This window comes from Somniosus microcephalus, chromosome 1, assembly GCF_052327205.1.
Source record: "Somniosus microcephalus isolate GS21.2 chromosome 1, FLI_Smic_1.0, whole genome shotgun sequence".
In the NCBI taxonomy this organism is placed as follows: Eukaryota; Metazoa; Chordata; class Chondrichthyes; order Squaliformes; family Somniosidae; genus Somniosus; species Somniosus microcephalus.
Window position 1 is genome coordinate 259,431,700 of NC_140987.1, and position 27,594 is coordinate 259,459,293.

Below are 27,594 nucleotides of genomic sequence, written 5' to 3' on the forward strand. Positions count from 1 at the left end.
CAGTACTGAGGGAGTGCTGCACCATCAGAGGGTCAGTACTGAGGGAGTACTGCACTGTCGGAGGGTCAGTACTGAGGGAGTGCTGCACTGTCGGAGGGTCAGTACTGAGGGAGTGCTGCACTGTCGGAGGGTCAGTACTGAGGGAGTGCTGCACTGTCGGAGGGTCAGTACTGAGGGAGTGCTGCACCATCAGAGGGTCAGTACTGAGGGAGTACTGCACTGTCGGAGGGTCAGTACTGAGGGAGTGCTGCACTGTCGGAGGGTCAGTACTGAGGGAGCACGGCACTGTCGGAGGGTCAATACTGAGGGAGTGCTGCACTGTCGGAGGGTCAGTACTGAGGGAGTGCTGCACTGTCGGAGGGTCAGTACTGAGGGAGTACTGCACTGTCGGAGGGTCAGTACTGAGGGAGTGCTGTACTGTCGGAGGGTCAGCACTGAGGGAGTGCTGCGCTGTCGGAGGGTCAGTACTGAGGGAGTGCTGCACTGTCGGAGGGTCAGTACTGAGGGAGTGCTGCACTGTCGGAGGGTCAGTACTGAGGGAGTGCTGCTTTCAGATGAACCATTAAACCGTGGCCCCATCTGACCTCTCAGGTGGAAGTAAAAGATCTTATGACACTATTTTGAAAAAGAGCAGGGGAGTTCTTCTGTTTCCTGGCCAATATTTATCCCTCAACCAACATCATTAAAACAGAAGCCATGTTTGGGGCACTACAGCCGGGTGTTCGCTAAATTTTGCGCCCGGCGCAACCTAGCGCCACCTTCGCCGATATTCAGTTGCAACGCCCCAAGAGGTTGCTGCTGCGCTAAAGCAGGCGATGCACGACTCTCATTAGGTGCTAAGCCGGCGATCCGGGGCGCTAACACCGAGGGCGGGCGCAGCGCATGTGCAGCGAATTGCTCATTGAGGGCAGACAGTCAGGCGCCGGTCAGCTCTTAAAGGGGGCGGGTGGAATTGTTTGGCTGCCACGCCCTGCACACTGCAGCCCTAAAGCAAGGCCTGAACACTGCTGCTGGAACTGCTCCACACCCAGGAGAATGGAGAAGGCCAGGGAGAGAGCGCAGCGCTTCGGCGAGGGTGACCTGAGGGTGCTGGTTGGCGCAGTGGAGCGCAGGCGCCATGTCCTCTTCCCTGAGGGTGGCAGGAGGCCGCTGCCCGCCGAATATCGGAAAGCCTGGAGGGAGGTGGCAAACAGGGTCACGTCTAACAGCGTGGTTGGTAGGACTCCAACCCAATGCCGGAAAAAATTCAACGACCTCACTCGGGTTGTCAGGGTGTGTACCGTTTCCAGTATCCTCCTCATCCCTGCATGTGCACCTCACTTTATGGCCAAAGGGACCTGTAAGCCCTAATGCCCAGCTCTCATCCAGCAGCTATGGGACTGTCATGAAAAGCACTTGCACATTCAGGACTTTAAACACTGTCTGGGCTATTCGACCATGGGAGTTAAAGCAGGCAAGATCAGTGCTTCACACTGTCAGGGCTATTCAACCATGGGAGGCAGTGCAGGCAAGATCAGGGCTTCACACTGTACTTCGAGGCCATCCTTTCTCTTGCAGGGCAAGCTGGCGCATAACAGAAGACAGCAGCGACAGACCGGGGGAGGCCGTCCTGACGTGAAACAGCTCAGCGACCTAGAGCAGCGAGTGGAGCGGATCATGGCAGGCCGGCTGATTGGCCCAGTCACCACTGGAGATGCCGACCCTGTTCTGGGCACCAATGGTAAGGTCATCACCTTTTTGACCTCTCTCTTTCCACTTGCGCCTCACACCAGCATCCTTTGCCACTCTCGAACCAATGCAGTGCATAGCAGCGCTCGTGCCTCCCTCGCTGCCGCCCTGTCCTCACTCTAAAGCAACTCTTGTGCCTCCCTGCTTTCAGATGGTGAATCGCCAGGTGAGGAGGCGGCCCCTCAAGCTGGCATTGTGTCGGAGTCCAACATAGAGGAGGAGGAAGAAGAAGCGGCCCATCAGGCACACCCTCAGCCGAGGCAGCCCATGGCCATGATGGTGACACGTCTTCCCTGGAGGGGAGCAGGGGGGAAGGGTCGGAGGATAGTGAAGCTCGGGGGACCAGCGGGCTGCAGCAACGCGGGAGGGGTGGGGAAGCTCGGCGGCCTTCTCCCCGGAGGGTGAGTGCGGCCTCCAGTCCTGCTACGGTGAGCGCAGAGGAGGTGCGGCTCCTAGCGGAAATGGGCGCCCAGGCTGAGCGCAGGCACACTGAGCTCATGGCTGCAGTGGCAAGGATGCCTGACTCCATAGAGTCACTGGCAAGGAGTGTGCAGGAATTCGGGGCAGCACAGGCCAGGAGTCTGCAACAATTCAGTGCAGCACAGGCCAGGAGTCTGCAGGACTTCGCGGCAGCACAGGCTAGGAGTCAGCAGGACTTCGTTGCATCACAGGCGGCTTCTAGCCAAGTGCTCAGTCGTGCCGTGCATTCACTGGCTGGTGTCATGCAGACACAAACCAGGGCCACACGGGCACTAACTGCTGCCACACTCGCAGGATCGGCTAGGCATCGCCGGGGCACTCGCCGCAGCAACCCAGCAGTCTGTGCTTCAGTAGATTGCTGCGCATGCTGCAGTGCTGGCCCGTGCGAGTGCCACTGTATCAGCCGACCAGGGAGTGCCTGTGCTCTGTCAGGTTGGCAGCATTCCTGCAGCCGACACTGCCACTCCTCCACTGCAGCTGCCACCAGCCGTGGACAGACTGCTGCTGCCCAAGCAGAGTTGGAGCAGTCAGCAGCCGGCCCCTCCAGGCCCAGAGCTGGTCCAGACCGACCCCCAAGGGCATCTGCCGTCTCAACAGCTGACCCTCAGCAGCCTTCCCCCAGCCTTGCTGCAGCCACTGGGGTCCCATTGAGGAGGAGCTGCAGGGAGGGAAAGGGCCAGTCACAGAAGCGAGACGGATCACCCTCCCCGGGGCTAAAAGTAGGTGTGGCCAAATGTGCTGTTTTATATATAGAGGCCGAGACTGGTGTATTTGTTTTATATATAAAGGCCGAGACTGGTGTATTTGTGTTTTTTGGGGGTTTTCTCTCTATTAGTTTGTCATGTGGGAAGGGCACAGAGGTCTCACAGTAAAAAAATTTCTTTAATCGCACTGTCCATGTTTGCTTTTGGAAGTCTTGGTTGCCTTGATCGGCTGAGGGCTTGCGGAGTGGCTACATTCATCTTCTGTCATTGGCACAAGCCATTCCCTGAGAGGGGGCCTAGAACCGACGTGCAATAAGCCGCCGACGGGCGGCCCTTGCACTTTCTGCCTCCCTCCCGTGCTGGTGCTCCTCCTCCTCTGGTGGTCCTCCAATGTCTGCTGGCAGTGGCTGAGTCCTGCGGATAGCCAGGTTGTGCAGCATGCAGCACACGACAACGAAATGGGAGACTCGCTCAGGTGAGTACTGTAGGGCTCCCCCGGAATGATCCAGACAGCGGAACCGTTGCTTGAGCACGCCGATTGTTTGCTCAATGATGTTCCTGGTTGCTTGATGGCTGTCATTGTATCGCTCTTCAGCAGGGGTGCTGGGCGCACGGAGCGGGGTCATCAGCCAGGTGCACAAAGGATAGCCTTTGTCCCCGAGAAGCCATCCTCGTGGGTGAGGCTGGGCCTCGAACATGTCTGCCACAGAAGTCTGGCGCAGTATGAAGGCATCGTGGCTGCTGCCTGGAAAGCGGGCATTGACAGCTAGGATGAGCTGCCTATGGTCACACACCAACTGCACGTTGAGCGAATGGTAGCCCTTCCGGTTGCGGTAATCCTCGGCATTCTCTAGAGGTGCCCGCAAAGCCACATGCGTGCAGTCAATGGCGCCCTGCACCATGGGGAAGCCCGCTAATGCTGCAAAGCCCATTGCACGCTCTTGCTGCTTGTCCAAGGTCATGGGGAAGGTGATGAACTGACGTCTCCTTCTGAAAAGGGCATTGGTCACCTGGCGGATGCAGCAATGTACCGCGAACTGGGAGATGTTGGAAATGTCCCCAGTAGCGGATTGGAAGGAGACAGTGGCATAGAAGTTGAGAGCCACCGTCACCTTCACTGCCACCGACGGAGACGTCCTGCGCATCAGCTGTGGCTGCAGATCTCTGCGAAGCAGGTGGCAGATCTCAGTTACCACCGCCCTTCTGAATCGCAGCCTCCGAACACACTGCTCCTCAGACATGTTCAGATATGAGAACTGCTGGCGGTATACCCTGGGTGGGTAAGGCCTCCTTTGCCGACACCTGTTGGCCCTTCTCCGTCTGGCCATGACTGACACTCTCTCACGGCGTCTCTGAGCCCTTTGAATGCAATGCAGTAAGCCAATGTTTCCACCCATTGCAGCCCCCATTATATGTTTCCAATCAATGCTATGACACTGAAAGTTAAATACAAGTGCAAAGCTCTGGCCTGAAGCCACAAGTACCTGTGCGAGTGTTGAACCAAACCAGAAAGCTCTCTACCTTTGTCTCTCTCCAAATATCCGTCTCTCACAAAGATGGAGTGGAGAAAAATGGCTGCCATTTATACTGCCGGAGGAGTCCCGTTTAATTAGCACCCCCCACGCCCCACAGCGACTGGGAACCGTTCCACTAAACCAGTCGCGGGGGGCGCCAGGCGCACAATAGGCCGGCGCCACTGAATTTCCGGTTCGGGGCGCACAAAGGGCGTTGCACCATGAAATGACGTCACGATCTGCGCGCGCAGCTGAGCACACGCAAAGGTTTTGCGCCGCCGCTAAATCTTAACTGAATTTCACGAGAGGTGCACATCGCGCCGCGCCCGGGCACCAGCCGCTTAGCGCCCCACTTCTCCTCCTCCTAAGGCGCTAGCGGCTGGCGCAAACAACTGAATTTCTAGGCCAGGGGGAAAAATTGGGTATTACCCATTTTAGGGCGCTAATATTGGCCGGGCATAAAGTTTAGTATCCGGCGCTAATTAACGCCCCGACTGCAAAATTCACCTCTATCGCCCCTGGAGGTGATTTGAGCATTAAATCAAGCGCTACACATCTCTCTTAAGGTGCAAACGTCAGTGAGTGAGGCGTTACCTCAGAACGCTACCGAAGCTCAGGCAATGTCAGTTACCATGGAAGCCAGACAGACTGGCACCGTCCAGTTCTTAAAGGGGAGGGGCCATCTTGCTGGCCAGCCACACCCTGCTCATTGCAGCCTTGAATCTCGGCCTGGAGAGATCTCTAAATCAATTGTGCTGGGAGCACTAATGGATCGGCCCAGGGAAAGAGCTCGGCGCTTAGGAACCTCAAAAGTGGTGAAAACTCCTTAGGACAGCATTAAATCTCTCCAGACGTCTCTCTCCCGCTCACCCGGTGTGTTTGCCAACAAGTCAAAGCAGGAAGTGCCCGCTTTTAAATAGCGCTCCCTCAACCCCTTCCTGGCTTGTAAACGTTACCCTCTACTTGTCATTCCTAGCAGCAGGCGCTAAGGCAGGGGGCGCAACTGAATTTCCGGTCCGGGGCGCTACCAGGGCGTTGCATGCTTGCATGATATCACGATCTGCGGGCGCAGGAGATCGTGGCAGTAGTGTTTAGCGGCAGCACAAAACCACTGGTCAATTTTGTGAGCGGCGCTAAAATCGCCGCGCTCAGGCGCTAATTTCCTAGCGCCCCTGGAGGTGCTAATGGGAGGCGCTAACCATCCGCATTTTTCCCCCTTAATGTTTCAGGTCGATGTCTCTTTCCACAGATGCTGCCTGACCTGCTGAGTATTTCCAGCATCTTCTGTTTTTATTATCAATTCCAAAGTTGCCGGTTATAGTGACTTAACTACTCCATTTATTTTGGCCAGGAGCAGCTGTGCTTGCTCACTAGTTCGCACCTCTTTAAGGTGACAGTAAGTACAAGAACAAATATAAGTAAATAACACCTCATTAATGTTCAACTATCTTCTGTGTAGTTAAGCCTTTCTAATCCCCTCTAAATAGTGAGGTGTTACAGTTTGTGAACTGACTGCAATTTAAATAAAGCTGCAGGCCAGAGCAGAGCCACACAGAAGGAATGTTGTAACAGCGCTACCCCTGTTATACCGGTCATCGCGGTATTTAAAATGTGAAACAGGTTTGATAGGGTAGATAGAGAGAAACTATTTCCTCTGGTGGAAGAATCCAGAATGAGGGGGCATAATTAGAGCCAGGCCGTTTAGAAGCTAAATCAGGAAGCACTTTTTCACACAAAGGGTAGTTGAAATCTGGAGCACTCTGCCCCAAAAGGCTGCGGATTCTGGGGGACAATTGAAGCTTTCAAGACTGAGATCGATAGATTTTTGTTAGGTAAGGGTATCAAGGGATATGGAGCCAAGGTGAGTAGATGGAGTTCAGGTACAGATCAGACATGATCTAAATGAATAGTGGAACAGGCTCCAGGGGCCGAGAGGCCTACTCCTGTTCCTATGTTCCTAACTGCCAACCCTTGTGTTACAGAACATGATCATTTTTAAACATACAATAAAAGGTGATGGTCCTACCCTTCCTTGCAGCCATAGGAAATGGAGCTTCCAAAGGTGAAGTTGTTCCCGATGATGTCAGCATTGGGAAGTGCTGGTGGAGGCCCACAGGATATGATCTCACACACTGGCACTCTGCCATTCCATTGGCCGGTGCTATTGCAGGTTAGCATTGATGGCCCCCGCAACCTTCAGTGATTCAAAAGAAGTTAAAAGGAGCTGCAAGCACGACATATCAGGTCTACAGATTTATATGACAACAATAACTTGCATTTATACAGCGCCTTTAATGTCGTAAAAATGTCCCGTGGCGCTTCACAGGAGCGATTATCACATAATATTTGACACCGATCCACATAAGGAGATATTAGGAGAGGTGACCAAAAGCTTAGTCAAAGAGGTAGGTTTTAAGGAGCACCTTATAGGAGGGGAGAGAGGAGGAGAGACGGAGCGATTTATAGAAGGAATTCCAATGCTTTGGGGCTGGGCAGCTGAAGGCACGGCCGCCAATGGTGGAGTGATGGAAATCTCCTTGCTCCCCTGTTCCACTCCCTGCCCTTTGCCTATAGCCCTGCAAATTTTTCCTTTTCAAATATGTATCCAATTCCCTTTTGAAAGGTACTATTGAACCTGTTCTCACTATCCATTCAGACAGTGCATTGTAGACCTTAACAACTCGCTGCGTGAAAAAAGTTCTCCTCATCTCCCGTCTGGTTCTTTTGCCAATTATCTTAAATCTGTGTCCCCTGGTTACCGCCCCTCCCACCACTGGAAACAGTTGCTCTTTATTTACGCTATCAAAACCCTTCATGATTTTGAACACCTCTACTGAATCTTCCCTTAACCTTCTCAGCTCGAAGAAGAACAATCCCAGCTTCTCTAGTCTCTCAACATAATTGCAGTCCCTCATCCCTGGTACCATTCTAGAAAATCCCCTGTTCATCCTCTCCAAGGCCTTGACATCCTTCCTAATCTGTGGTGCCCAGAATTGGACACAGTACTCCAGCTGAGGCCCAACAAGTGATTTATAAATGTTAAGCATAACACCTTGCTTGTGCATTCTATGCCCATATTAATAAAGCCAAGGATCCAGTATGGTTTTTTAATAGCCTCATCAACTTGTCCTGCCACCTTCAAAGATTTGTGCATGTACATAAGAACATAAGAAATAGGAGCAGGAGTAGGCCATTCGGCCTTTCGAGCCTGCTCCGCCATTCAATGAGATCATGGCTGATCTTCTGCCTCAACTCCATTCACCGGCCCTATTGCCATATCCCTTGATGCCTTTACTAGTCAGAAATCTATCGACTTCTGTTTTGAATATACCCAATGACTGAGCCTCCACAGCCCTCTGGGGTAGAGAATTCCAAAGATTCACCACCCTCTGTGTGAAGAAATTTCTTCTCATCTCAGTCCTGAATGGCCTACCCTTTATCCTGAGGCTGTGGCCCCTGGTTCTAGACTCCCCAGCCAAGGGAAACATTCTCCCAGCATCCACCCTATCAAGCCCTGTAATAATTTTGTATGCTTCAATGAGATCCCCTTCATTCTTCTGAATTCAAGAGAATACAGGCCTAGTTTACTCAATCTCTTCTCATACGACAGTCCTGCCATCTCAGAAATCAATCTCGTGAACATTCGTTGCACTCCCTCTATGGCAAGTATATCCTTCCTTAGGTAAGGAGACCAAAATTGTACACAGTACTCCAGGTGTGGTCTCACCAAGGCCCTATATAATTGGAGTAAGACTTCTTTACTCCTGTACTCAATTCCTTTTGTAATGAAGGCCAGCATACTATTGCCTTCCTAATGGCTTGTTGCACCTGCACATTCACTTTCAGTGACTCACATACAAGGACACCCAGGTCCCTTTGAGCATCTGCATTCCTCAATCTTTCACCATTTAGAAAATACTCTGCCTTTCTGTTTTTTCTACCAAAGTGGATAACTTCACATTTATTCACGTTATATTCCATCTGCCATGTTCTTGCCCACTCACTGACCCTGTCGAGATCCCCTTGAAGCCTCTTCACATCCTCTTCACAACTGACACTGACACCTAGCTTTGTATCATCAGCAAATTTGGAAATGTTACATTTAGTCCCTCATCCAAATCATTGATATAGATTGGGAATAGCACCGATCCTTGCGGTACCCCACTAGTCACAGCCTGCCATCCTGAAAAAGACCTGTTTATCCTTACTCTTTGTTTTCTGTCTGTTAACCAATTCTCAAACCATGCTAGTATATTACCTCCAATTCCATGTGCTCTAATTCTGTTCACCAGTCTCTTGTGTGGGACCTTATCGAAGGCCTTCTGAAAATCCAAATACACCACATCTACCGGTTCCCCTTTGTCTACTCCACTAGTTACATCCTCAAAGAACTCCAATAGGTTTGTCAAATAGGATTTCCCTTTCATAAATCCATGTTGACTCTGCCAAATCTTACCATTAGTTTCTAAGTGCTCAGTTATTGCATCCTTTATAATAGATTCCAGCATTTTCCCAACTACTGATGTGAGGCTATCAGGCCTGTAGTTCCCCATTTTCTCTCTCCCCCCTTTCTTAAATAGCCAGGTTACATTTGATATCCTCCAATCTGCAGGAACCGTTCCAGAATCTATAGAATTTTGGAAGATGACAACCAATGCGTCCACTATCCCAATGTCCACCTCTTTCAAAGCCGGATGTAGGTCATCTGGTCCTTGGGATTTATCGACTTTTAGTCCCATTAATTTGCTACTACTGATTTTTTACTAATAATAATTTCTTTAAGTTCCTCATTCTCGCCATACCCTTGGTTTCCTCGTATTTCTGGGAAGTTTTTTGTGTCTTCCTCCGTGAAGACAGAAACAAAGTATTTATTTAATTTCTCTGCCATTTCCTCATTCCCATTATAAATTCTCCCGTCTCTGAATGTAAAAGGACCGACATTTATCTTCGCCAGTCTTTTCCTTTTCACATACCTATAGAAGCTTTTACAATCCGTTTTTATATTTTTCGCTAGTTTGTGCTCATATTCCATTTTCCCTTTCTTTATCAATTTCTTGGTCCTCCTTTGCTGATTTCTAAAAAGATCCCAATCCTCAGGCTGACTGCTTTTTCTGGCAACTTTATAAGCTTCCTCCTTACACCTCCAGGACTCTCCATCTCTACACACCCTTTAAAATTGTACCACTTATTATAATACTAGCTGAAGTGCCCGGCGGTGCCGAGGCTTTTTCGAGGGAATGTTGTTGTTGGAAGAGAGAAAGAGAGCGACTGGGGGGAAGAGAGAGAGCGACTGGGGGGAAGAGAGAGAGCGACTGGGGGGAAGAGAGGGGGGGGTGGGGGGAAGAGAGGGAGGGGAGGGGAGGGGAGGGGGAGGGGAGGGGGAGGGGAAGGGAGGGCAGGGGAGGGGGGAGGGGGGAGGGTGAGGGCGGGGAAGGGGGGGGAGGGCGGGGAAGGGAGGGCGGGGGGAGGGGAGGGGGAAGGAAGGGAGGGAGGGGGGGAAGGGAGGGCAGGGGAGGGGAAGGGAGGGAGGAGGGGAAGGGAGGGAGGGGGGGAAGGGAGGGCAGGGGAGGGGAAGGGAGGGCGGGAGGGAGGGGAAGGGAGGGCGGGAGGGAGGGAGGGCGGGGGAGGGGAGGGGGGATGGAGGGCGGAGGGGAGGGAGGGCGGCGGGCGCCCCCCCCCCCCGAGGGTCGCGGCCCCCGAGGGTCGCGACCCCCCCCCCCCGAGGGTCGCGCCCCCCCCCCGGAGGTGAAGACCGCCGATTGCGCGCGCAGCAGGAGCTGAGACGCGGCATCTCTCTCGGCCGGCGGGCCCGGTTGCCAGGGCAACCGTGACGCTGACCAAGCCAGAGAGAGAGAGACGCCGCGTCTCAGCTGCTCCTGCAGCGCGCGCGGCCCCCCCCCCCCGAGGGTCGCGGCCCCCCCCCCCCCCCACTGAGGGTCGCGGCCGCCCCCCCCCTCCCCCCGAGGTGAAGACCGCCGATTGCGCCTGTTGCCAGGGTAATGCTGGACGCTCAGCAAGCCCCGGCAGAGAGAGACGTCTCAGCTCCTGCTGCGCGCGCACCCTAGCGGTGCTGGGCTGAGGCTCGGCCCTCCAGCCTTCGAGTGGGGCCGGGAAGTGCCTAGCTCGGGCGTGGGTGCGGAGGAGACGCCGAGGCTTCTAGGCCTACCTGGAAAAACGGGGAAAGGTAGGAAAATTAATGAGATTAGATAAGTTAATTACTTTCTAAATCATTTTTTTAAAAAACAATATGTGTTTTAAAAGCAACGTTTTTTTTTAAGACGCAGAAAGCGGGAAAAAGAAAGGAAAAGTTTGGAATCAAGATGGCGGCGACTCACCTCGGTTCAGAACGATAAAGCCCGGCCACACGCGCACCGATTGGCCCGGCGGCACACGCCAGCAACCCGGCGTACGATTGGTCGAGCTCGAGGTCACTCTGTCGCTAATGAGCGGATAATGAGATGCTAATGAGCGGAATGTTGAAGGTTTTTGGGATACCGCGGGCACAATTTTAGCCCGGCCGAAACGTAAATACGCTTAAAACCGTCTTGGAAGCGTAAGCTTTCTTTGGAGGTAACGCGCGCATAGGTACGCCCTGTAACTTTCGAGTGCATACCCGCAACGCACACGCGATGACAGACAGATAGACAGATAGACAGATAGACAGATAGACAGACAGACAGATAGACAGATAGACAGATAGACAGATAGAAAGACAGAATGACAGAAGTACCGATTTATATATATAGATTTAATCTGCTTGAGTTCTAATGGATGAAATCTAGTCAAATTTTGCTTTTGTTTGAACAAAAGGAAATGTAAGAGATCGATGGTTTTTTTCTGATATGTTAGGTATTGCTGTGGGCAACTAATGGTTCAAGATAACAACAGGAAATGCTAGAAACACTCAGCAGGTCAGGCAGCTTCCGTGGAGAGAGAAACAGAGATAACGTTTCAGGTCGATGATCCTTTGTCAGAGCTGGAAAAAGTTGGAGAAGTAACAGATTTTTAAGCAAGTATAGGGGCAGGGAAAGGGAGGAGAGGAAAAAACAAAAGGTAAGGTCTGTGATAGGGTGGAAGGCAGGAGAGATTAAAAGGCAAAAGGGACGATGGTGCAAGGCAAAAGGTGTTGGTAATGGGACAAGTTAAGAAACAAAGGATGACTCTAGATGAGGTGTAAATGACAATGGCAGAATCATCAACAGCTGCCATGTGAGAGAGAAAAAAAATAGGGGCCGAGGCTATAGTCTGAAATTGTTGAACTCAATGTTGCGTCCAGAAGGCTGTAAAGTGCCTAATTGAAAGATGAAGTGCTGTTCCTCGAGCTTACGTTGAGCTTCGTTGGATGGTTCAAGATGTTGGGTTACCTCCAGCCATCTCTGCTATTTACAATGGAAGTATTGAAAGCAGAACCACTAAAAATGATTTACATTTGGAGAAGTGTTCTAGCAGGAAGCACACTCAAGGGTGGAGGACACAACATCAACTTGCATTTATATAGCGCCGTTAACATAGTAAACTGTCCCAGGATGCTTTGCAGAAGCGTTGTCAGATAAAATTTGACACTGAGCCACATAAGGAGATAATAGGGCAGGTGAGGTTTTAAGGAGTGCCTTAAAGGAGGAAAGAGAGGTAGAGTAGGCTAGAGGTTTAGGGAGGGAATTCCAGAGCCTAGGGCCTTGGCAACTGAAGGCATGGCCGCCAATGGTGGAGCGATTAAAATTGGGGATGCGCAAGAGGTCAGAATTGGAAGAGTGCAGAGATCTCAGAGGGTTGTAGGGCTGGAGGAGGGCACGGAGACAGGGACACTTCAATAATTCCATAGTTATGAGCAAAGTTACAGTTCATTATAAGGGTTAACTTACTGATATCCACTGTTGCAGGTGTATAAAACTGTGGAGAGGTATGTCATCCCATTCAAGACGTATCTACCACTGTCGGTATCCTGTGGAGTAGGGCACATCAGAGGTTCACAAGTAGGTGTTTCATGACTCCAACTACCATTTGCTAAACAAGAGATTTCTGCTGCTCCAGACAACACATATCCCTTATTGCAACTATAAAAAGGAAGAAAAGTAGCATTTATTCCTTCTGTAGGAAAGGATCCAAAAAAAGAATCTTTGGCAAACGTTACATAAAATTTACAGCACAGAAACAGGCCATTCGGCCCAACTGGTCTATGCTGGTTTTTATGCTCCACATGAGCCTCCTCCCACCTACTTCATCTCACCCTATCAACATAACCTTCTATTCCTTTCTACCTCTAGCTTCCCCTTAAATGTATCTATGCTATTCACCTCAACCACTCCCATATGGTAGCGAGTTCCACGTTGTATGATAACTTTGCAACTGAGATAATGTACAGTTTCCGAGACCAAAGTTAACATTAAAAGTACTTGCGCACACACGGCCCCTGTGGAAACAGATCCCTACTTCTGCCTGGGAGGGGTGAAAATTAATGAGAAAAGAAAAAATAAACCAAAATATTATGATGTTATGACTTAAACTGAATCATGCCGGGGTGGGGGGAGGGGAGTTTATCCAATTAAATAGATTCCACTGCAGTGTCAGCAACCTTAAGGAGCCTGGGTGGGCCTTTTAAGGAGACAAAAAGGACCAATTCACCCAGTCCTATGAGCCAGGAGAGCAGGCATGCAACTGGTGCAGAAGAGGAGGGAGCTGGGAGCGAAGGCCGTGCACCAAATTCTTTCTGGCTGTAATTCCCCACTCTTGCATTAGTGAGCTAAAGTGCTTGCACCCATTTCCTGCATGAGCCTCATTAAGGCCCCAGATTGAATGCACAAGTATCTAAGTGAGCACTAAGCACAATTCCGTGGTATTTGTGCCACTTCTGACCTTACGATGGAGGGGAGGTCATTGATGAAGCAGCTGAAGATGGTTGGGCCCAGGACACTGCCCTGAGGAACTCCTGCAGCGATGTCCTGGGGCTGTGATGATTGACCTTCAACCACCACAACCATCTTCTTTTGTCCCAGGTATGACTCCAGCCAGTGGAGCGTTTTCCCCTGATTCCCATTGACTTCAGTTTTACTAGGGCGCAGGGGGGAATGAGTGACGGAAGAAGAGAAACCCCTTTGAAAGACCTTTTTGTACCTGTACACCACCTTCCTACCATAGGTGAAGTTATTGCCTTCAGTTGTACCATTTGCTGGAACACCAGGTGCCTCACAAGATCGAGCTAGAAAAAAAAGATCAAATTGCTGTAAACAAGCAATAATATAAAACTAATAATGCTAAAACTCTAGCATGTATGCAGGAAACAGAAAAACAAACTGGAGGGCGGAATTGGTCTTCATTGAAAGTGCAAAATGAGCAATAGCGAATCTGTGCTCCTCTGACACCCCGCCTCACTGTCTTTTCTATTGACTTCAATGGAAAGAAAATGGGGCTGGTTTAAAACGTGCTGCCAATTCACTATCGCCCACTTTGCGCTTTCAATGTAGACCAATTTTCCTCCTCCCACCCCCCAAGGAACCATCCTTAGTTGGGTCCAAACTATAAACAGGCAACAAATATGTCTAGTTGATAAGCCATAAACAGTAACTGTTACATTTTTCCAGAGTACGTTTAATTTAGGAATTTATTTTCGGTGCATAACTGCTGACTTCAATATTGTATGTTGCTGCATTTATACTAAAGCTACACTCAGGGCCATAGCTGCAGGATTAGTTCCAGACAGGTGGGACCCTCTTTATAGATTGGGTTATCGCTTTGCTGAACACCTCCATTCAATCTGCAAGCATGACCCTGAGCTACTGGTCGCTTGCCAGTTTACTTCTCCACTCCCACTATGACCTCTCTATCCTTGGCTTCCTACACTCCCACCACCTCCAAGTTCCCCTCCAAGTCACACACTATCCTGGCTTGGAAATATACAACCGTTCCTTCATCGTTGCTGGGTCAATATCCTGGAACTCCCTCCCTAACAGCACTGTGGGAGTCCCTTCACCACACGCACTGCTGCGGTTCAAGAAGGCGGCTCGCCACCACCTTCTCAAGGGCAATTAGGGATGGGCAATAAATGCTGGCCTTGGCAGCGACGCCCACATCCCGTGAATGAATAAAAGAAAAACTGTTCCAATGAAGCTCAACACAAGCTCGAGGAACAGCACCTCATCTTTCGATTAGGTGCTTTATGGCCTTCCGGCCTCAACATTGAATTTAATGATTTTGGATCTGGAAACACTCAGCGGGTCAGGCAGCAACTGTGGAGAGAGAAACAGAGTTAACGTTTCAGATCTGACAAAAGGTCATCCAGCTGAAACGTTAACTCTATTTCTCTCACAGATGCTGCTTGACCTGCTGAGTGTTTCCAGCATTTTCTGTTTTTATTCCCTGTTCATACTACCTGGCTGAAACTGTGATACCAGTGCCCAGGACAAAGCTCTGTGCATGTACAGATCTCCTCTCCCAGGGGTTACACTGAAATCTTTAGAGAGCACTGGTCGGAGGGCCCACCCTCTCTAAACAATCAAATCAACTCCAGAATGGGTTAAAAGTGTCCAGAGAACACTTTTTAAACCCGATTTGACACAGAACTGGAGTTACTCTCCATGTGGTGTCAACCCCTAATGGTGTGAAACAATGGGCTGGATTTTCATTGAGGAGTCGGGTTGGAGGCGGACCACAACTTTCGGGGTTGTAGTCCCGCCTCCATCGAGATGCGGCCAATCCACGCGATTTTAACTTGATTGACCTTGTTGAGCCCGCCCAGTGGGCTCAGCAGGCTAATTAAGGGCCACCTGGCAACAGGTAACCTCACAGATTGAAATTTCATCTGTCAAGAGGTTCTGACAGATGAAATATCAGCGTTTCACAGCTGTTTGAAGCTGTCAAACACTGACAGTCTTACTTCTAACCTGAGTCCTTCTCCACAGGCTGTTAGAAATCTCTCCTGCACAGAAAGCTGCAGGCTGTCACTTTTGACAGTTCGCAGCCATTCTGCTTTCTGTGCCGGTGAGATGAGGGACTCCCGGGACCTAAAGGAAGGAAGGCTGAAAAGGTAAGAAAAGGTAATTTACACTTCTTTAATCACTTTAGACACACCAAACACACTTACCTTTGCACTCATGCACACATCACTCACCTGAACACCGACATCTCGACCCCTCCAAGTCCTTCAACCCGACGGCCCGACTCCTCTAACTTGGCATGGTTTGGAGCCGTCGGGAATCCCACACTTCAACCTTCAAAATAGGGATTAGGCTAAAAACTGCCCGTTAACTACCTGTTAACCTCGGGTAGGCGGGTCCCAGTGCAGGGCGGGTACTCGCCTCCTTTGAAACTGGCATGGAGGCGGGTTGGGGGCGGGATGGTGTCGGGATCCCCGATTTCAACCCCCCACACGCCTCCAATCCCGACTCCAGGGCCCAATGAAAATCCTGCCCTATCTCATCCACTAAGTTATGATCTGCAATGCGATGCCTGAAAGGGTGGTTGCAAGCAGATTCAACAGTAACTTTCAAAAGGGAGTTAGATATATATGTGAAAAGGACAAATTTGCAGGGGTATGGGGAAAGAGCAAGGGGAGTATTATGTCCATGTATAATTGAGACACGGACTGCAGGAGTTGATTATAACAAGTCTTTACTGAATGGAGACAACCTGGAAACTGAAACTACAGAAGCCTGCTAGGGCCTTTTATATAGGGGTGGTCACTGCCGGTACTGCAGTCTGAGACCAGTTATTCCCTTAAAGGTACATACACAACAATTCCTTCCCTTTTAGATAAACAGTACATAACATTCATTTAACAACTAAATAATAACTAATTACAATTACGGTTGCTAGATACATTGGTTGAAGTTAAGCAATTATAAGTTCAGTCTTTGAGGAGGCTTCCTGATTCTGTCTGGATAACGCCTCTTTGGGATATCAGGTTCTTCTGGCAAGGTTGAGTCGGGATCAATGTCGTTGTTTGGTTCGTCTGCTTCCAATATCACCGATTCTGCGGTAGATACAATTGGTACTTCAGTTTCATCGCCAGGTGTATCAGATCGTGGTGTGGAGTTGATGTTTTCCAGTGACTCTAGAATCTGGTCAGCATGGCGTCTTACAATGCTCTCTCCAATGTCCACGGTATACATTAGAGGTCCTTGCTGTGTACAGATCGTTCCTGGCTGCCATTTCTCTGTGCGGTAGTCCCGGGCCAAAACTGGTTGACCTATCTTAAAACTCCTGGTCGGCCTTTCATTCATATTCTGAAACTGCCTGTTCTCCACATCTCTTCTGACGTTTGGCTTAACCAAATCCAAGCGGCATCATAGTCTTCGATTGAAGAACATCATGGCTGGAGTTTGGTTGGTAACCGCATGTGTCGCATTCCGGTAGGCAAACAAGAAGTTATCCACCTTGTGTTGTAGGGGTATATCTTCATTACACATTGCCTTGATAGCCTTCTTGAATGTTTGAACAAACCTCTCGGCCAATCCATTAGTGGCTGGATGATATGGGGCGGATGTGTAATGCTTAACACCATTGTTCTTTAAGAACCTCCGGAACTCTTCAGACACAAACTGTGGTCCATTGTCAGAGCAAATCTGTTCAGGCAGCCCATTCCTGGCGAATATGGTTCGTAAGACTGTGATAGTTTTTTCTGTGGTGGTTGAGGACATTTTTATTACCTCTGGCCACTTTGAATGTGCATCCACCGCAATTAAAAACATCGAGTCCATAAAGGGACCAGCAAAATCAATGTGCACCCTTTGCCATGGAGATGAGGGCCACTCCCATGGATGTAGAGGGGCTTGTGATGGGGCGTTTTGGACCTTCTGGCATCCTGTACAGCTCTCGGTCATCTCTTCGATTTCTCTATCGATTCCCGGCCACCACACAAACGCTCTAGCTAAGTTCTTCATTTTTACCCCTCCCAGATGACCCTCATGAAGCTCATTGAGCACTCTATCCTTCAATTTGGGTGGAATTACTACTCTGGATCCACACATCAAGGTTCCTCTGCACACTGACAGCTGTTCTCTTCTCGGCGAGAATGCTGGCAGCAGTGGTTCGCCATGTGCTGGCCATCCCTTCACCGTTAAATCATAGACCCAGGAGAGTGTCGGGTCATTTCGTGTTTCCTTTTCTATGTTTGCATTCGTCACAGGGAGACATTCGACTATAGTCGAGTGGAATAACTCCACTGGATCCACTGCCAGTTCTTCTTCCACCGTCGGCAACGGTAGGCGTGACAATCCATCAGCATTCCCATGCTGTTTAGTGCCTTTGTACTCGATGTTATATTGGTGTGCCCCTAGGAAAAGGGACCACCTCTGTAGCCGTTGTGCCGTCATTATCGGTACGCCCTTCTGAGGGTTGAAAATGGAGACGAGAGGTTGATGATCAGTTAGTAGAGTAAATTTCTGACCGTGCAGGTAGTGATTGAACTTCTTCACCCCCCACACCAGGCTGAGGGCCTCTCTGTCAATCTGGGCATAGTTACGCTCGGCTGAAGTTAAGGAGCGTGATGCAAAAGCTATCGGCCTCTCTGAACCATCAAGGAATTTATGTGACAGTACCGCCCCAACACCGTAGGGAGACGCATCACATGCCAGTCTTATCGGTAGTGATGGGTTGTAGTGAGCCAGTACTTCTCTTGAAGTGATTAGGTCCTTACTCTTCTGAAAGGCCCGCTTACATTCATCGCTCCATTTCCATGCTACTCCCGTTCGCAGTAGGGCGTTCAGTGGATGCAGAATTGTGGACAAATTCGGCAAAAACTTATGGTAGTGATTCACCAATCCGAGGAATGACCTCAGTTGCGACACATTTTCAGGCGCTGGAGTCTTAACTACCGCTTCAATTTTGTCAGGGGCTTATGCAACCCCTCTTCGTCAATCAAGTGGCCACAATACGATATCTGTTTCTTAAAAAACTCGCACTTAGGGCGGTTGGCTCGTAGCCCATGTTCACGTAGTCTAGTGAGCACCTGCTCTAGGTTGGCAAGGTGTTCACTGTCATCTTCACCTGTCACTAGGATGTCGTCCAAGTAACACTGAGTCCCCGGAATCCCTTGCAGGACTTGTTCCATCGCTCTTTGCCATATCGCCGGAGCTGATGCTACTCCGAATACCAGTCGATTATACTGGTAAAGACCTTTGTGAGTGTTTATCGTGAGATACTTCCTAGAGGATTCTTCAACCTCCATCTGCAAATATGCTTGTGCTAGGTCAATTTTTGTAAAACGCTTCCCTCCAGATAGTGAGGCAAAGATATCTTCTATCCTTGGAAGAGGATATTGTACTGTGTGAAGGACTGGGTTCACCGTCACCTTGAAGTCCCCACAGATGCGAACCTTCCTTGGCTCCTCAGACTTATTGTTTAACATTTTCTTCATGACAGGAATGATGGGTGTCGCCCACTCGCTCCAGTCTACCTTAGATAACACGCCTGCATTCTTCAGCTCTGCCTCGACGGCTGGGCGAATTGCATATGGTACCAGTCTTGCTTTGAAAAACTTGGGAATTGCATTCTCCTCTATTTTTATCGAGGCGGTTACGCCTTTAAGAGTGCCCAGTTCTTGTTGAAATACCTCTTTGGCGTCAGCTAAGATTGTTGACAATCGTCCAGGAGTGACGTCGTCATCCTTTTTACCAGCCACCATCAGTGCCTGAATGGAGTGCCAGTCTAAACTTATCTTTCTGATCCATTCACGTCCCAATAACGGTGGTCCACCATCTTGCAGAATGTAGAGATACAATTTCCGTATTTTCTTGCCGTTGTAGTCGACAGGCACCCTTATTTTTCCTCTGGGGTATACATTTTGCCCCGTATACGTCCTCAAGACAATGGATGTTTCTCTCAAGGGTATGTGTGAGAATAGCCGCTCGTAGTCCCGTCGATTCATGATGGTTAGAGCTGATCCTGTATCAAATTCCATTTTGACTTGGGACCCTGCTATCGTGAGGGTGACCCAAATGGTTCGGTGATCCTCTTTTGCGATTATGTTGTGAAGTTTGAGACAGCTTAGTCTCTTGTTCCCGGATTCACTATCACTCATCTGGTCTTCGGAACTACTGTCCGTCATCTTTTGTACTTTCCTGTACAGTTCCTTAGTAGCCTTTTTGTTGTCGTTGGTCTTCTTCCCAGACCTGCAAACTCGTGCAATGTGTCCCATCTTTCCGCATTGCCTGCATATTTTGTCCTTGGACCAGCAGTCCTTCTGGTCATGGTTTGTTCTGCCGCAGCGATAACATTTTGCAAATCCCTGTGTCATTTCGTGGGTGCCGTATTCCTGTGGCTTTTGTTGTATTTCCACAGCTCCCCTTGCTGCTGCTTCGTACGATACTGCCACGCTGAAAACCTTATCTAGCATCAGCTCTTTCTCTGAGAGTAACCTCTTCTGGGTTCCTTCACTCAGGAGTCCACAGACAAATTTATCCCGTAAGGTATCTGCCAGTCCTGCTCCGAACTGGCAGTGCTTTGATAGCTTGCGTAGTTCCGTAAGGTAATCAGCATTGCTCTCATTTTTATGCTGATTTCTCCTGTGGAATTTAAATCTTTCTGCTATCAGCAGCGGTGTAGGATTTAGGTGTTCCTGTAGGATAGCAACAATTTCGTTCAAACTCTTCGCCTTCGGTTTGGCTGGAGTAATCAGGTCCCGCAATAGGCCGCACGTTCTTGCGCCCATTAAATTTAGCAATACTGATGCCTTTTTCTCATTGGCTATTTCGTTTGCCTCGCAATATACCTCGACTCTTTCCACATACGTGGTCCAGTCTTATATTGCATTATCGAAGGCAGTGATATCGCCAGTCTTTGGCATCTTGAAAATCTAAGATGGCGCCTCCCGCGCTTTGCCTTCGTCCCCGATGGAACAAAATGGCGCCTCCCACGCTTTTCCTTCTTCCTCGCCGAGTTAAGATGGCGCCTTCCGCGCTTTCCCGCCACTGCTGCTGCTGCCAACGCTGTTGCTGGCGCTTATATTTATTTTACTATCCTGTAATGGCGACGCCCTATGGTCTTCGCGCCTCCCCGATCGCTGCTGCCAACGCCGCTCTCCGCGGTATTTTTATTTTTCTATCGCGCTTCAATATTTGCTCCGTTAATTGAAGAACCATTCCCGTCGTGGAGCGGACCCTCTGGGACACTTCCCTCCCTCTTCTTAGGTCCGAACGCTGCCCAGCTGCGAAGCACCTGTGTGCTCCACCCTCTCTCTCTCTCTTTGCTTCCCGACTCGCTGCCCGGCCCCATTGCAGAGCCATCCGATCGAGCTCTAGCCCGCCGCAGCTCAGGAAGGATCAGTGCACTACCTGCCACCAGCCCGATTAGCTGGGAAACCACAGACTGGAGACCAAGCCTGGCTCTCGACAGTCTCTCCTGCACTTTTCAATTCGATGATTTGGAGGGCGGTTGCCCACGGTCGACGCCTGTTTCTCGAGTTTCTTTGGATTTTTTTTTTCTCTTCTGGCTTCGACCTTCAATAACGTCGTCCGACGTGCTGCCGAGTTGCAGGGAAGTTCGTTTCTTACTCGTCGCCAGTATTATGTCCGTGTATAATTGAGACACGGACTGCAGGAGTTGATTATAACAAGTCTTTACTGAATGGAGACAACCTGGAAACTGAAACTACAGAAGCCTGCTAGGGCCTTTTATACAGGGGTGGTCACTGCCGGTACTGCAGTCAGAGACCAGTTATTCCCTTAAAGGTACATACACAACAGGGAGCACTCTCTCAGTACTGCACTGGGAGTGTGAACCTAAATTTTGTGCTCAAGGCCCTGGAGTGGGTCTATGAACCCATCCTTCTGATTCAGAGGTGAGAGTGCTACCCACTGAGCCATGGCTGACACCAAAGAGCTCCAGTACATTACACAGAGCGTGTTTTCCACCATAACTTCATTTTCATGCTCCTCAATTGATGTTTGCATAGCTCCCCGATTTTTTCACTTACAAATCTTTCGAGCTGCTCCTGTTTGGCCTTTAGGCTGTTTTTCTTAAACGCTTATTCAAACACTTTGGTTTTGGGGTTGTTGTGTTTATCATTTTACTTTATACCTGGGTGATGCTGCGAACTTTTGAAAGCAAAAAGAGTTTTGATTTTTGAAAATCAAACAGCTGCAAGGTTCACTTCTGCTACCAGCCCCAAGTACTATAAATATACCTGCTGGCTTGTCTGCTTAGTGCCATTGAGAGAACCCACATCCTTCCTGTTCTGTGTACACACACCCTATCGTGACTCCGTTTGCAAACTATCACAACCTGTTACAGTATCTCCCCAGAAGGAAGTGAGTCGAGACTAACAGAATCATACAGCACAGGAGGAGGCCATTCGGGCCATCGTGCCTGTCCCGGCTCTTTGAAATGTTCTGCTCCCTCCGCAAGCATGCTCCTTGCACTGGACCTGGTGGGTTTGTTATTAATGATGTAAATGAACTGACTCAGTAAATCTGAATGCCAGTAACAAATCCCTGTAGATTTCGTGCCATTTCTTAATCTTTTAGACAAAAGTTGCACCAAATGAGGAAAGAAACGGCCTCACCAACCCTAGGTCTGCCTTGGAAGCAAATGCTGACTTGGTGTGCTGTACGACATCCTCATTAATGGTCTTGAGGGGCAAAATCTTGGGAGAAAAATGGGCAGTCATCCCGTGCTTTCAACATAAGTTCCAAAACTTTTTATTCGTCCATTTCCTCACTGAAGTTAGCAGGCAGGAAATTCAACCCCTTTGTTGTCAGGTTTTCCTTACTCATATAATTAACTATGTGGTCTGTTCTCTCTATTCATAGAATTTATAGCATAGAACAAGGCCATTCGGCCCAACTGGTCTATACCGGTGTTTATGCTCCACACGAGCCTCCTCCCACCCTACTTCATCTCGACATATCCTTTTATTCCCCTTTCTCTCTCATGCACTTATCTAGCTTCCCCTTAAATGCATCTATACTATTTGCCACAACTATTCCCTGTGGTAGCGAGTTCCACATTCCAACCACTCTCTGGGTAAAAAAGTTTCTTCTGAATTCCTTATTGGATTTATTAGTGACTATCTTATATTGATGACCCCTCGTGTTGGACTCCCCCACAAGTGGAAACATCTTCTCTACGTCTACCCTATCAAAACCTTTCATAATTTTAAAGACCTCTATTCGGTCACCTCTCAATCTTCTCTTTTCTAGAGAAAAGAATCCCAGCCTGTTCAGTCTTTCCTGATAGTTGTACCCTCTCAGTTCTGGTATCATCAATGTAAATCTTTTTTGCACCTTCTCCAGTGCCTTTATATTCGCTAAATCGTTACACACCTTGGCAGCGAGGCATGGGGTCACTCCACTGTCCATCCTCTAAACATGTGACATTCTCATTACCATTCAATTGGTATCCGTCCTCACACGAGAAAGTCACCTGACTGCCAACAAAGTGCACACTGCCCCGAGCCAATCCATGAGCAGGTCTCCCAGGGTCTTTACAACTAATTGGATCTGAATGATGTGACAAGGGGAAAAACAAACAAATTAAGTTATTTCTACATGGAATTACAAAAGAATTTTACATCACAGAAACAGGTCATTCAGCCCAACTGGTCTGTGCCGGTGTTTATGCTCCACACAAGCCTCCTCCCACCCCTCTTCATCTCACGCCATCAGCATACCTTTTACTCCTCTTCCTCCCTCGTGTACTTATCTAGCTTCCCCTTAAATACATCTATGCTATTCGCCTCAACCACTCCCTGTGGTAGTGAGTTCCAAATTCTCACCACTCTCTGGGTAAAGAAGTTTTTACATGGTATTAATTTTCACAGGATATGAAAAAAGGTTCAGGAATCACTACAGAAACTCAGTAAGAAGTGACTTTTCAGTTCATTGTTTACCCATTTTGAAGAAAAATTGTGGGCTTTATTAAGTAACAAAAATTAGATTACAGTATTTATGGTAATGCACTTATTCTAATTAATTTGTTCATTCTCACATGCATTTGAATTCCCATCCCAACAACTAGCACAAGTTGTACAGCGACAAGAGAATTTATTTTTCTTTCCTTGCTGTTTAATATAAAAGAATGTCCTTTTAAAGAAATAATTAATCTCTTCGTGCTGTTGACTAATTCAAGAAAAATAATTTGCTTCCGATATAGCGTGGGTACAATAGCCTGGCAGTTGTGATACTGGACTAATAATCCAGAGGTTGGGAGTTCAAATTCCACCAATTGCTTTGCATTCATTAAATTTGGTGATTTGTGGGCTGGCATCAGATAAAGTAACCAGAAAGTTGCCATATTGTCATTAGAAGCCAACTGGTTCAGTAATGTCCTTCAGGGAAGGGAACCTGCCACCCCTACTCAGTCTGGACTACACATGACTCCAATCCCACTCTACACAGTTGACTCTTTGCACCCGATAATAAATGCGGCCGGAGAGCACATCTAACAACTGTACCAGTGCAGTTTCTTCCATCGCCAGTGTACGGTGGCCTGCAGGTGCAAGTGTAGGACCCAACGGTATTGATGCATTCAGACCTTTTGTCACAGTCTGACCCTAGTGCGCATTCATCGAGATCTGGAAACAACAACAGGGAACATTGATTTTGTGTGACTGAGAGTGAGGGTATACAATGCAAACAGGATACGATCCGCGCAGGGTATGATATGCTCAAGATATGATGGGTGCGGGGTACAATGCGCGTGGAGTACAATGCGCGTGGAGTACAATGCGCGTGGAGTACGATGCGCGCGGGGTATGATGCGTGCAGGAAACAACTACAGCGTAGACAGAGATTTTTAAAAAAAACTCTGACGTGGAATTCCTAAAGCAGGGTTGAAAAAATTCGAAAGAAAATGATAATGAATGTGTTCCTTTTTAATCTAAATCTCTGCTTGAAATTCACTGGGGTACCTTTAGGCGTCAGGGTCTGAAATGGGTGCACGGGTATTCTGATGTGGCCTGCGCTCATTACAGCCACCAGGGACGCCTAAAAAAAAGGCCCTGATCAATTTATCGGTGGCCCAAACGTCTGTGCTGAATGGGCGCTGGCCTTTGCCCTGCTAAATAGGGTTATCGTTGTGACTGTTTTCCACCCAAGAAAGGGTGAAACAATGTTGAATTTACATAGAAATACACAGAATTTACAGCACAGAAACAGGCCATTCGGCCCAATTGGTCCATGCCGGTGTTTATTATCCACACCAGCCTCCTCCTACCCTAGCTTCCCCTTAATTGTATCTATGCTATTCGCCTCAACCACTCCCTGTGGTAACGTGTTCCACATTCTAACCACTCTCTGGGTAAAGACATTTCTCCTGAATTCCTTATTGGATTTATTAGTGACTATCTTATATTTACGACCCCTCGTTTTGGTCTCCCCCACAAGTGGGAACATTTTCTCTACTTCTACCCTATCAATCCCTTTCATAATTTTAAAGACTTCTATCAGGTCACCCCTCAGTCTTCTCTTTTCTAGAGAAAAGATCCTCAGCCTGTTCTGTCTTTCCTGAGAGTTAATAGATGAATTTAGGCATCACATACTCAAGTGTGTACTTTGCAGCTTGTACATCCAGTTTTATTTAGACTACAATCTTCTTCTGCTAGTTGCAGGTATTATAGCAGCCAGGAAGAAGTGACGATTGTAAAATAATCCCTCCAAGTTTACATACATGTAGTATTTATATAAATATGTGCATCAGATGGATTTACTATAGCCTCCTTACAGGGAGTGAAAATCCAATACAAATACAAGTCGCATAAATATGTCGCATAAATATGTGCACTATCAGGATACATGCTACCAGCAGAACCTTACAGATCAGGCAGTTCGTGCTCACAGCCCTCAATGTGAATAAGAATTCCGACTTTCTTATTTGGTGTCAGCTGTGGCTCAGTGGGTAGCACTTTCACCTCTGACTCAGAAGATTGTGGGTTCAAAGTCCCAATTCAGTCATTTGAGCACAAATTGACACTCCCAATGCAGTACTGAAGGAGCGCTGCTCTGTTGGAGCTGCCTTCTTTCGAGTGAGACGCTAAACCGAGGCCCCGTCTGCCCTCTCAGGTGGACATAAAAGATCCCACAGCACTTTTTCCAAAGAAGAGTTGGGGAGTTATCCCCGGAGTTCTCCCCGGTGCCCTGGGCTATTATTTATCGCTCAACCAACATCACTGAAACAGATGATCTGGCAATTATCACGTTGCTGTTTGTGGGAGCTTGCTGTGCACAAATTGGCAGCTGCGTTTCCCACATTACAACAGTGACCGCATTTCAAAAGTACTTCATTGGCTGTAAAGCACTTTGAGACGCCCTGAGCTCATGAAAGGTGCTATATAAATGCAAGTCTTTCTTTTTTATAAGGCATACTTCAATTCATCCTAAATTGGATTGCAATCAGTTTAGGTCCTCGGTATCAGCTCTTAAATCTTTAGGGATTTAATTTTTTTGGACTTACCAAGACAGACAGGTACAACTCCAGCCCAGTTTCCATCATCGGCACAAAAGAGTTTGTAATGCCCCAACAGGTAGTAACCATTGTTACACAGGTAGGACACAGCACTGTCAAAGAGATAGTCTTCAGCAACAAAGCTCCCGTTGTCCAGGGCAGGAGGCAAGCCACAGTTAATCCCTGAAAATCACACATAAAACAAACTGAAAGGAAGATTCACATTTCTGTTCTACAAAAATTGTAAGCCAAAATCAAAGACAAACAAAACCAGAAAATGCTGGAATTGTATTCATCAGGTGCGAAGGAAGACAGGTTTATGTTTCAATTCTGATGAAGGCTCGCTACATACTACAGTGACCACACTTCAAAAGTACTTCATTCGAAGAAGAAGAACAGGGGAGTTCTCCCCGGGGTCCTGGCCAATATGTAATCCTCAACCAACATCACAAAAAAGCAGATGATCTGGTCATTATCACATTGTTGTTTGTGGGAGCTTGCTGTGCGCAAATTGTCAGCCGCGTTTCCTACATTACAACAGTGACTACACTTCAAAAGTACTTAATTGGCTGTGAAGCACTTTAGGATGTTCTGAGGTTATTTGAAAGGTGCTATAGAAATGCACGTCTTTTTTTATGATTTCCAAACACAATTTAAAATTTGAATTTTGGGAGAATTCGGGTCATTAAAACAGGGCTAACTCTTTAAAGTCTTTTTTTCTTATCTGAAACATTCACCTCGCTTGCCTTTTCAGATGCTCATGGAGCCGTTTGTTGTATTTCCAGCATTTTCTGCTGTTATTTCAGATTTGCAGGTCTGTGAGGAAAGATCGGGTCAGAAGTGGGACTCATTGGACAGTTCTTTCAAAAAGCTGGCACAGGTATGAGGGGCCAAATGTCCTCCTTCTGTGCTGTACGGATTCCAGCATTTGCAGTTTTTTTTTCTCGAAAATCTGATACTTAATTCACAATTAGGTTAAATATTTCAATGATTAATAATAAAACATTGCAGTTTGTAACAGCCTGATATGCTGAAGGCGCTGACTCATGATGGGGGTATAGTCCCAAAGATTGCAGCCTCCCTCTGCCACCTGGTCACTGCGACCATTCTTTCTGTGCGGGCCTTGACCGTATAGCCAGCCTCGATCGTGACCTGAGCCAATGGATAGCATTCAGGAGCGTGGAGGTCAATTCTAGCCTCCCTATTATCACTCCAAACTAAGGGTCCAAGATGGGACCTTCATCAACTGTGTATGCCTGCCTCTGAGTCAGAAGGTCATGGGTTCCAGTCCCCACTCCAGAGACGAGCACAAAATCTAGGCTGTGTGGTACTGAGGGAGTGCTGCACGGTCGGAGCGGACGTCTTTCAGATGAGATTTTAAACCAAGGCCTAGTCTGCTCTCTCAGGAGGACGTAGAAAAGCAGCGGAGTTCTCCTAGGTGTCCTTGGCCAATATTTATCTCTCAATCAACATCACTAAAACAGATTATCTGGTCATTATCACCTTGCTGTTTGTGGGCTCTTGCTGTGTGCAAATTGGCTGCTGGGTTTTTTACACTACGCTTCAAAACTACTTCACTGGTAGTAAAACGCTTTGGGACGCATGTAGTCATGAAAGTCTTTCTCTTGAGGTCTGAGTTCCATACTCAGGTGTTGTATTCACCAATTGAGCCATTGGGCTGGTCCTCTGTTATATTTACAAGGACAGTGTACAGTTGTAGTACGCGACAACTTACTTTCACAGTAGGGAATTGGATAGCTCCATGCTCCCAAGTTCTGACAGTGCTGCACACGGTC

The 27,594-nt window shown here is 48.3% G+C and overlaps 1 protein-coding gene across 1 annotated transcript in view; it reads right to left on the reverse strand.

Moving 5' to 3' along the window:
• svep1 (sushi, von Willebrand factor type A, EGF and pentraxin domain containing 1) overlaps nt 1-26,846 on the reverse strand; it is a 172,263-nt gene extending 145,417 nt beyond the window's left edge. The window contains exons 1-7 of the mRNA XM_085984230.1: nt 26,843-26,846; nt 25,808-25,981; nt 23,811-23,930; nt 22,681-22,857; nt 13,538-13,622; nt 12,289-12,480; nt 6,453-6,620 (exon numbers count right to left, since the gene is read on the reverse strand). Of these exons, the coding sequence (XP_085840356.1) occupies nt 6,453-6,620; nt 12,289-12,480; nt 13,538-13,622; nt 22,681-22,857; nt 23,811-23,930; nt 25,808-25,981; nt 26,843-26,846 (920 nt within the window). The remainder of the gene's footprint in view (nt 1-6,452; nt 6,621-12,288; nt 12,481-13,537; nt 13,623-22,680; nt 22,858-23,810; nt 23,931-25,807; nt 25,982-26,842) is intronic.
• Nucleotides 26,847-27,594: the final 748 nt, after the last annotated feature.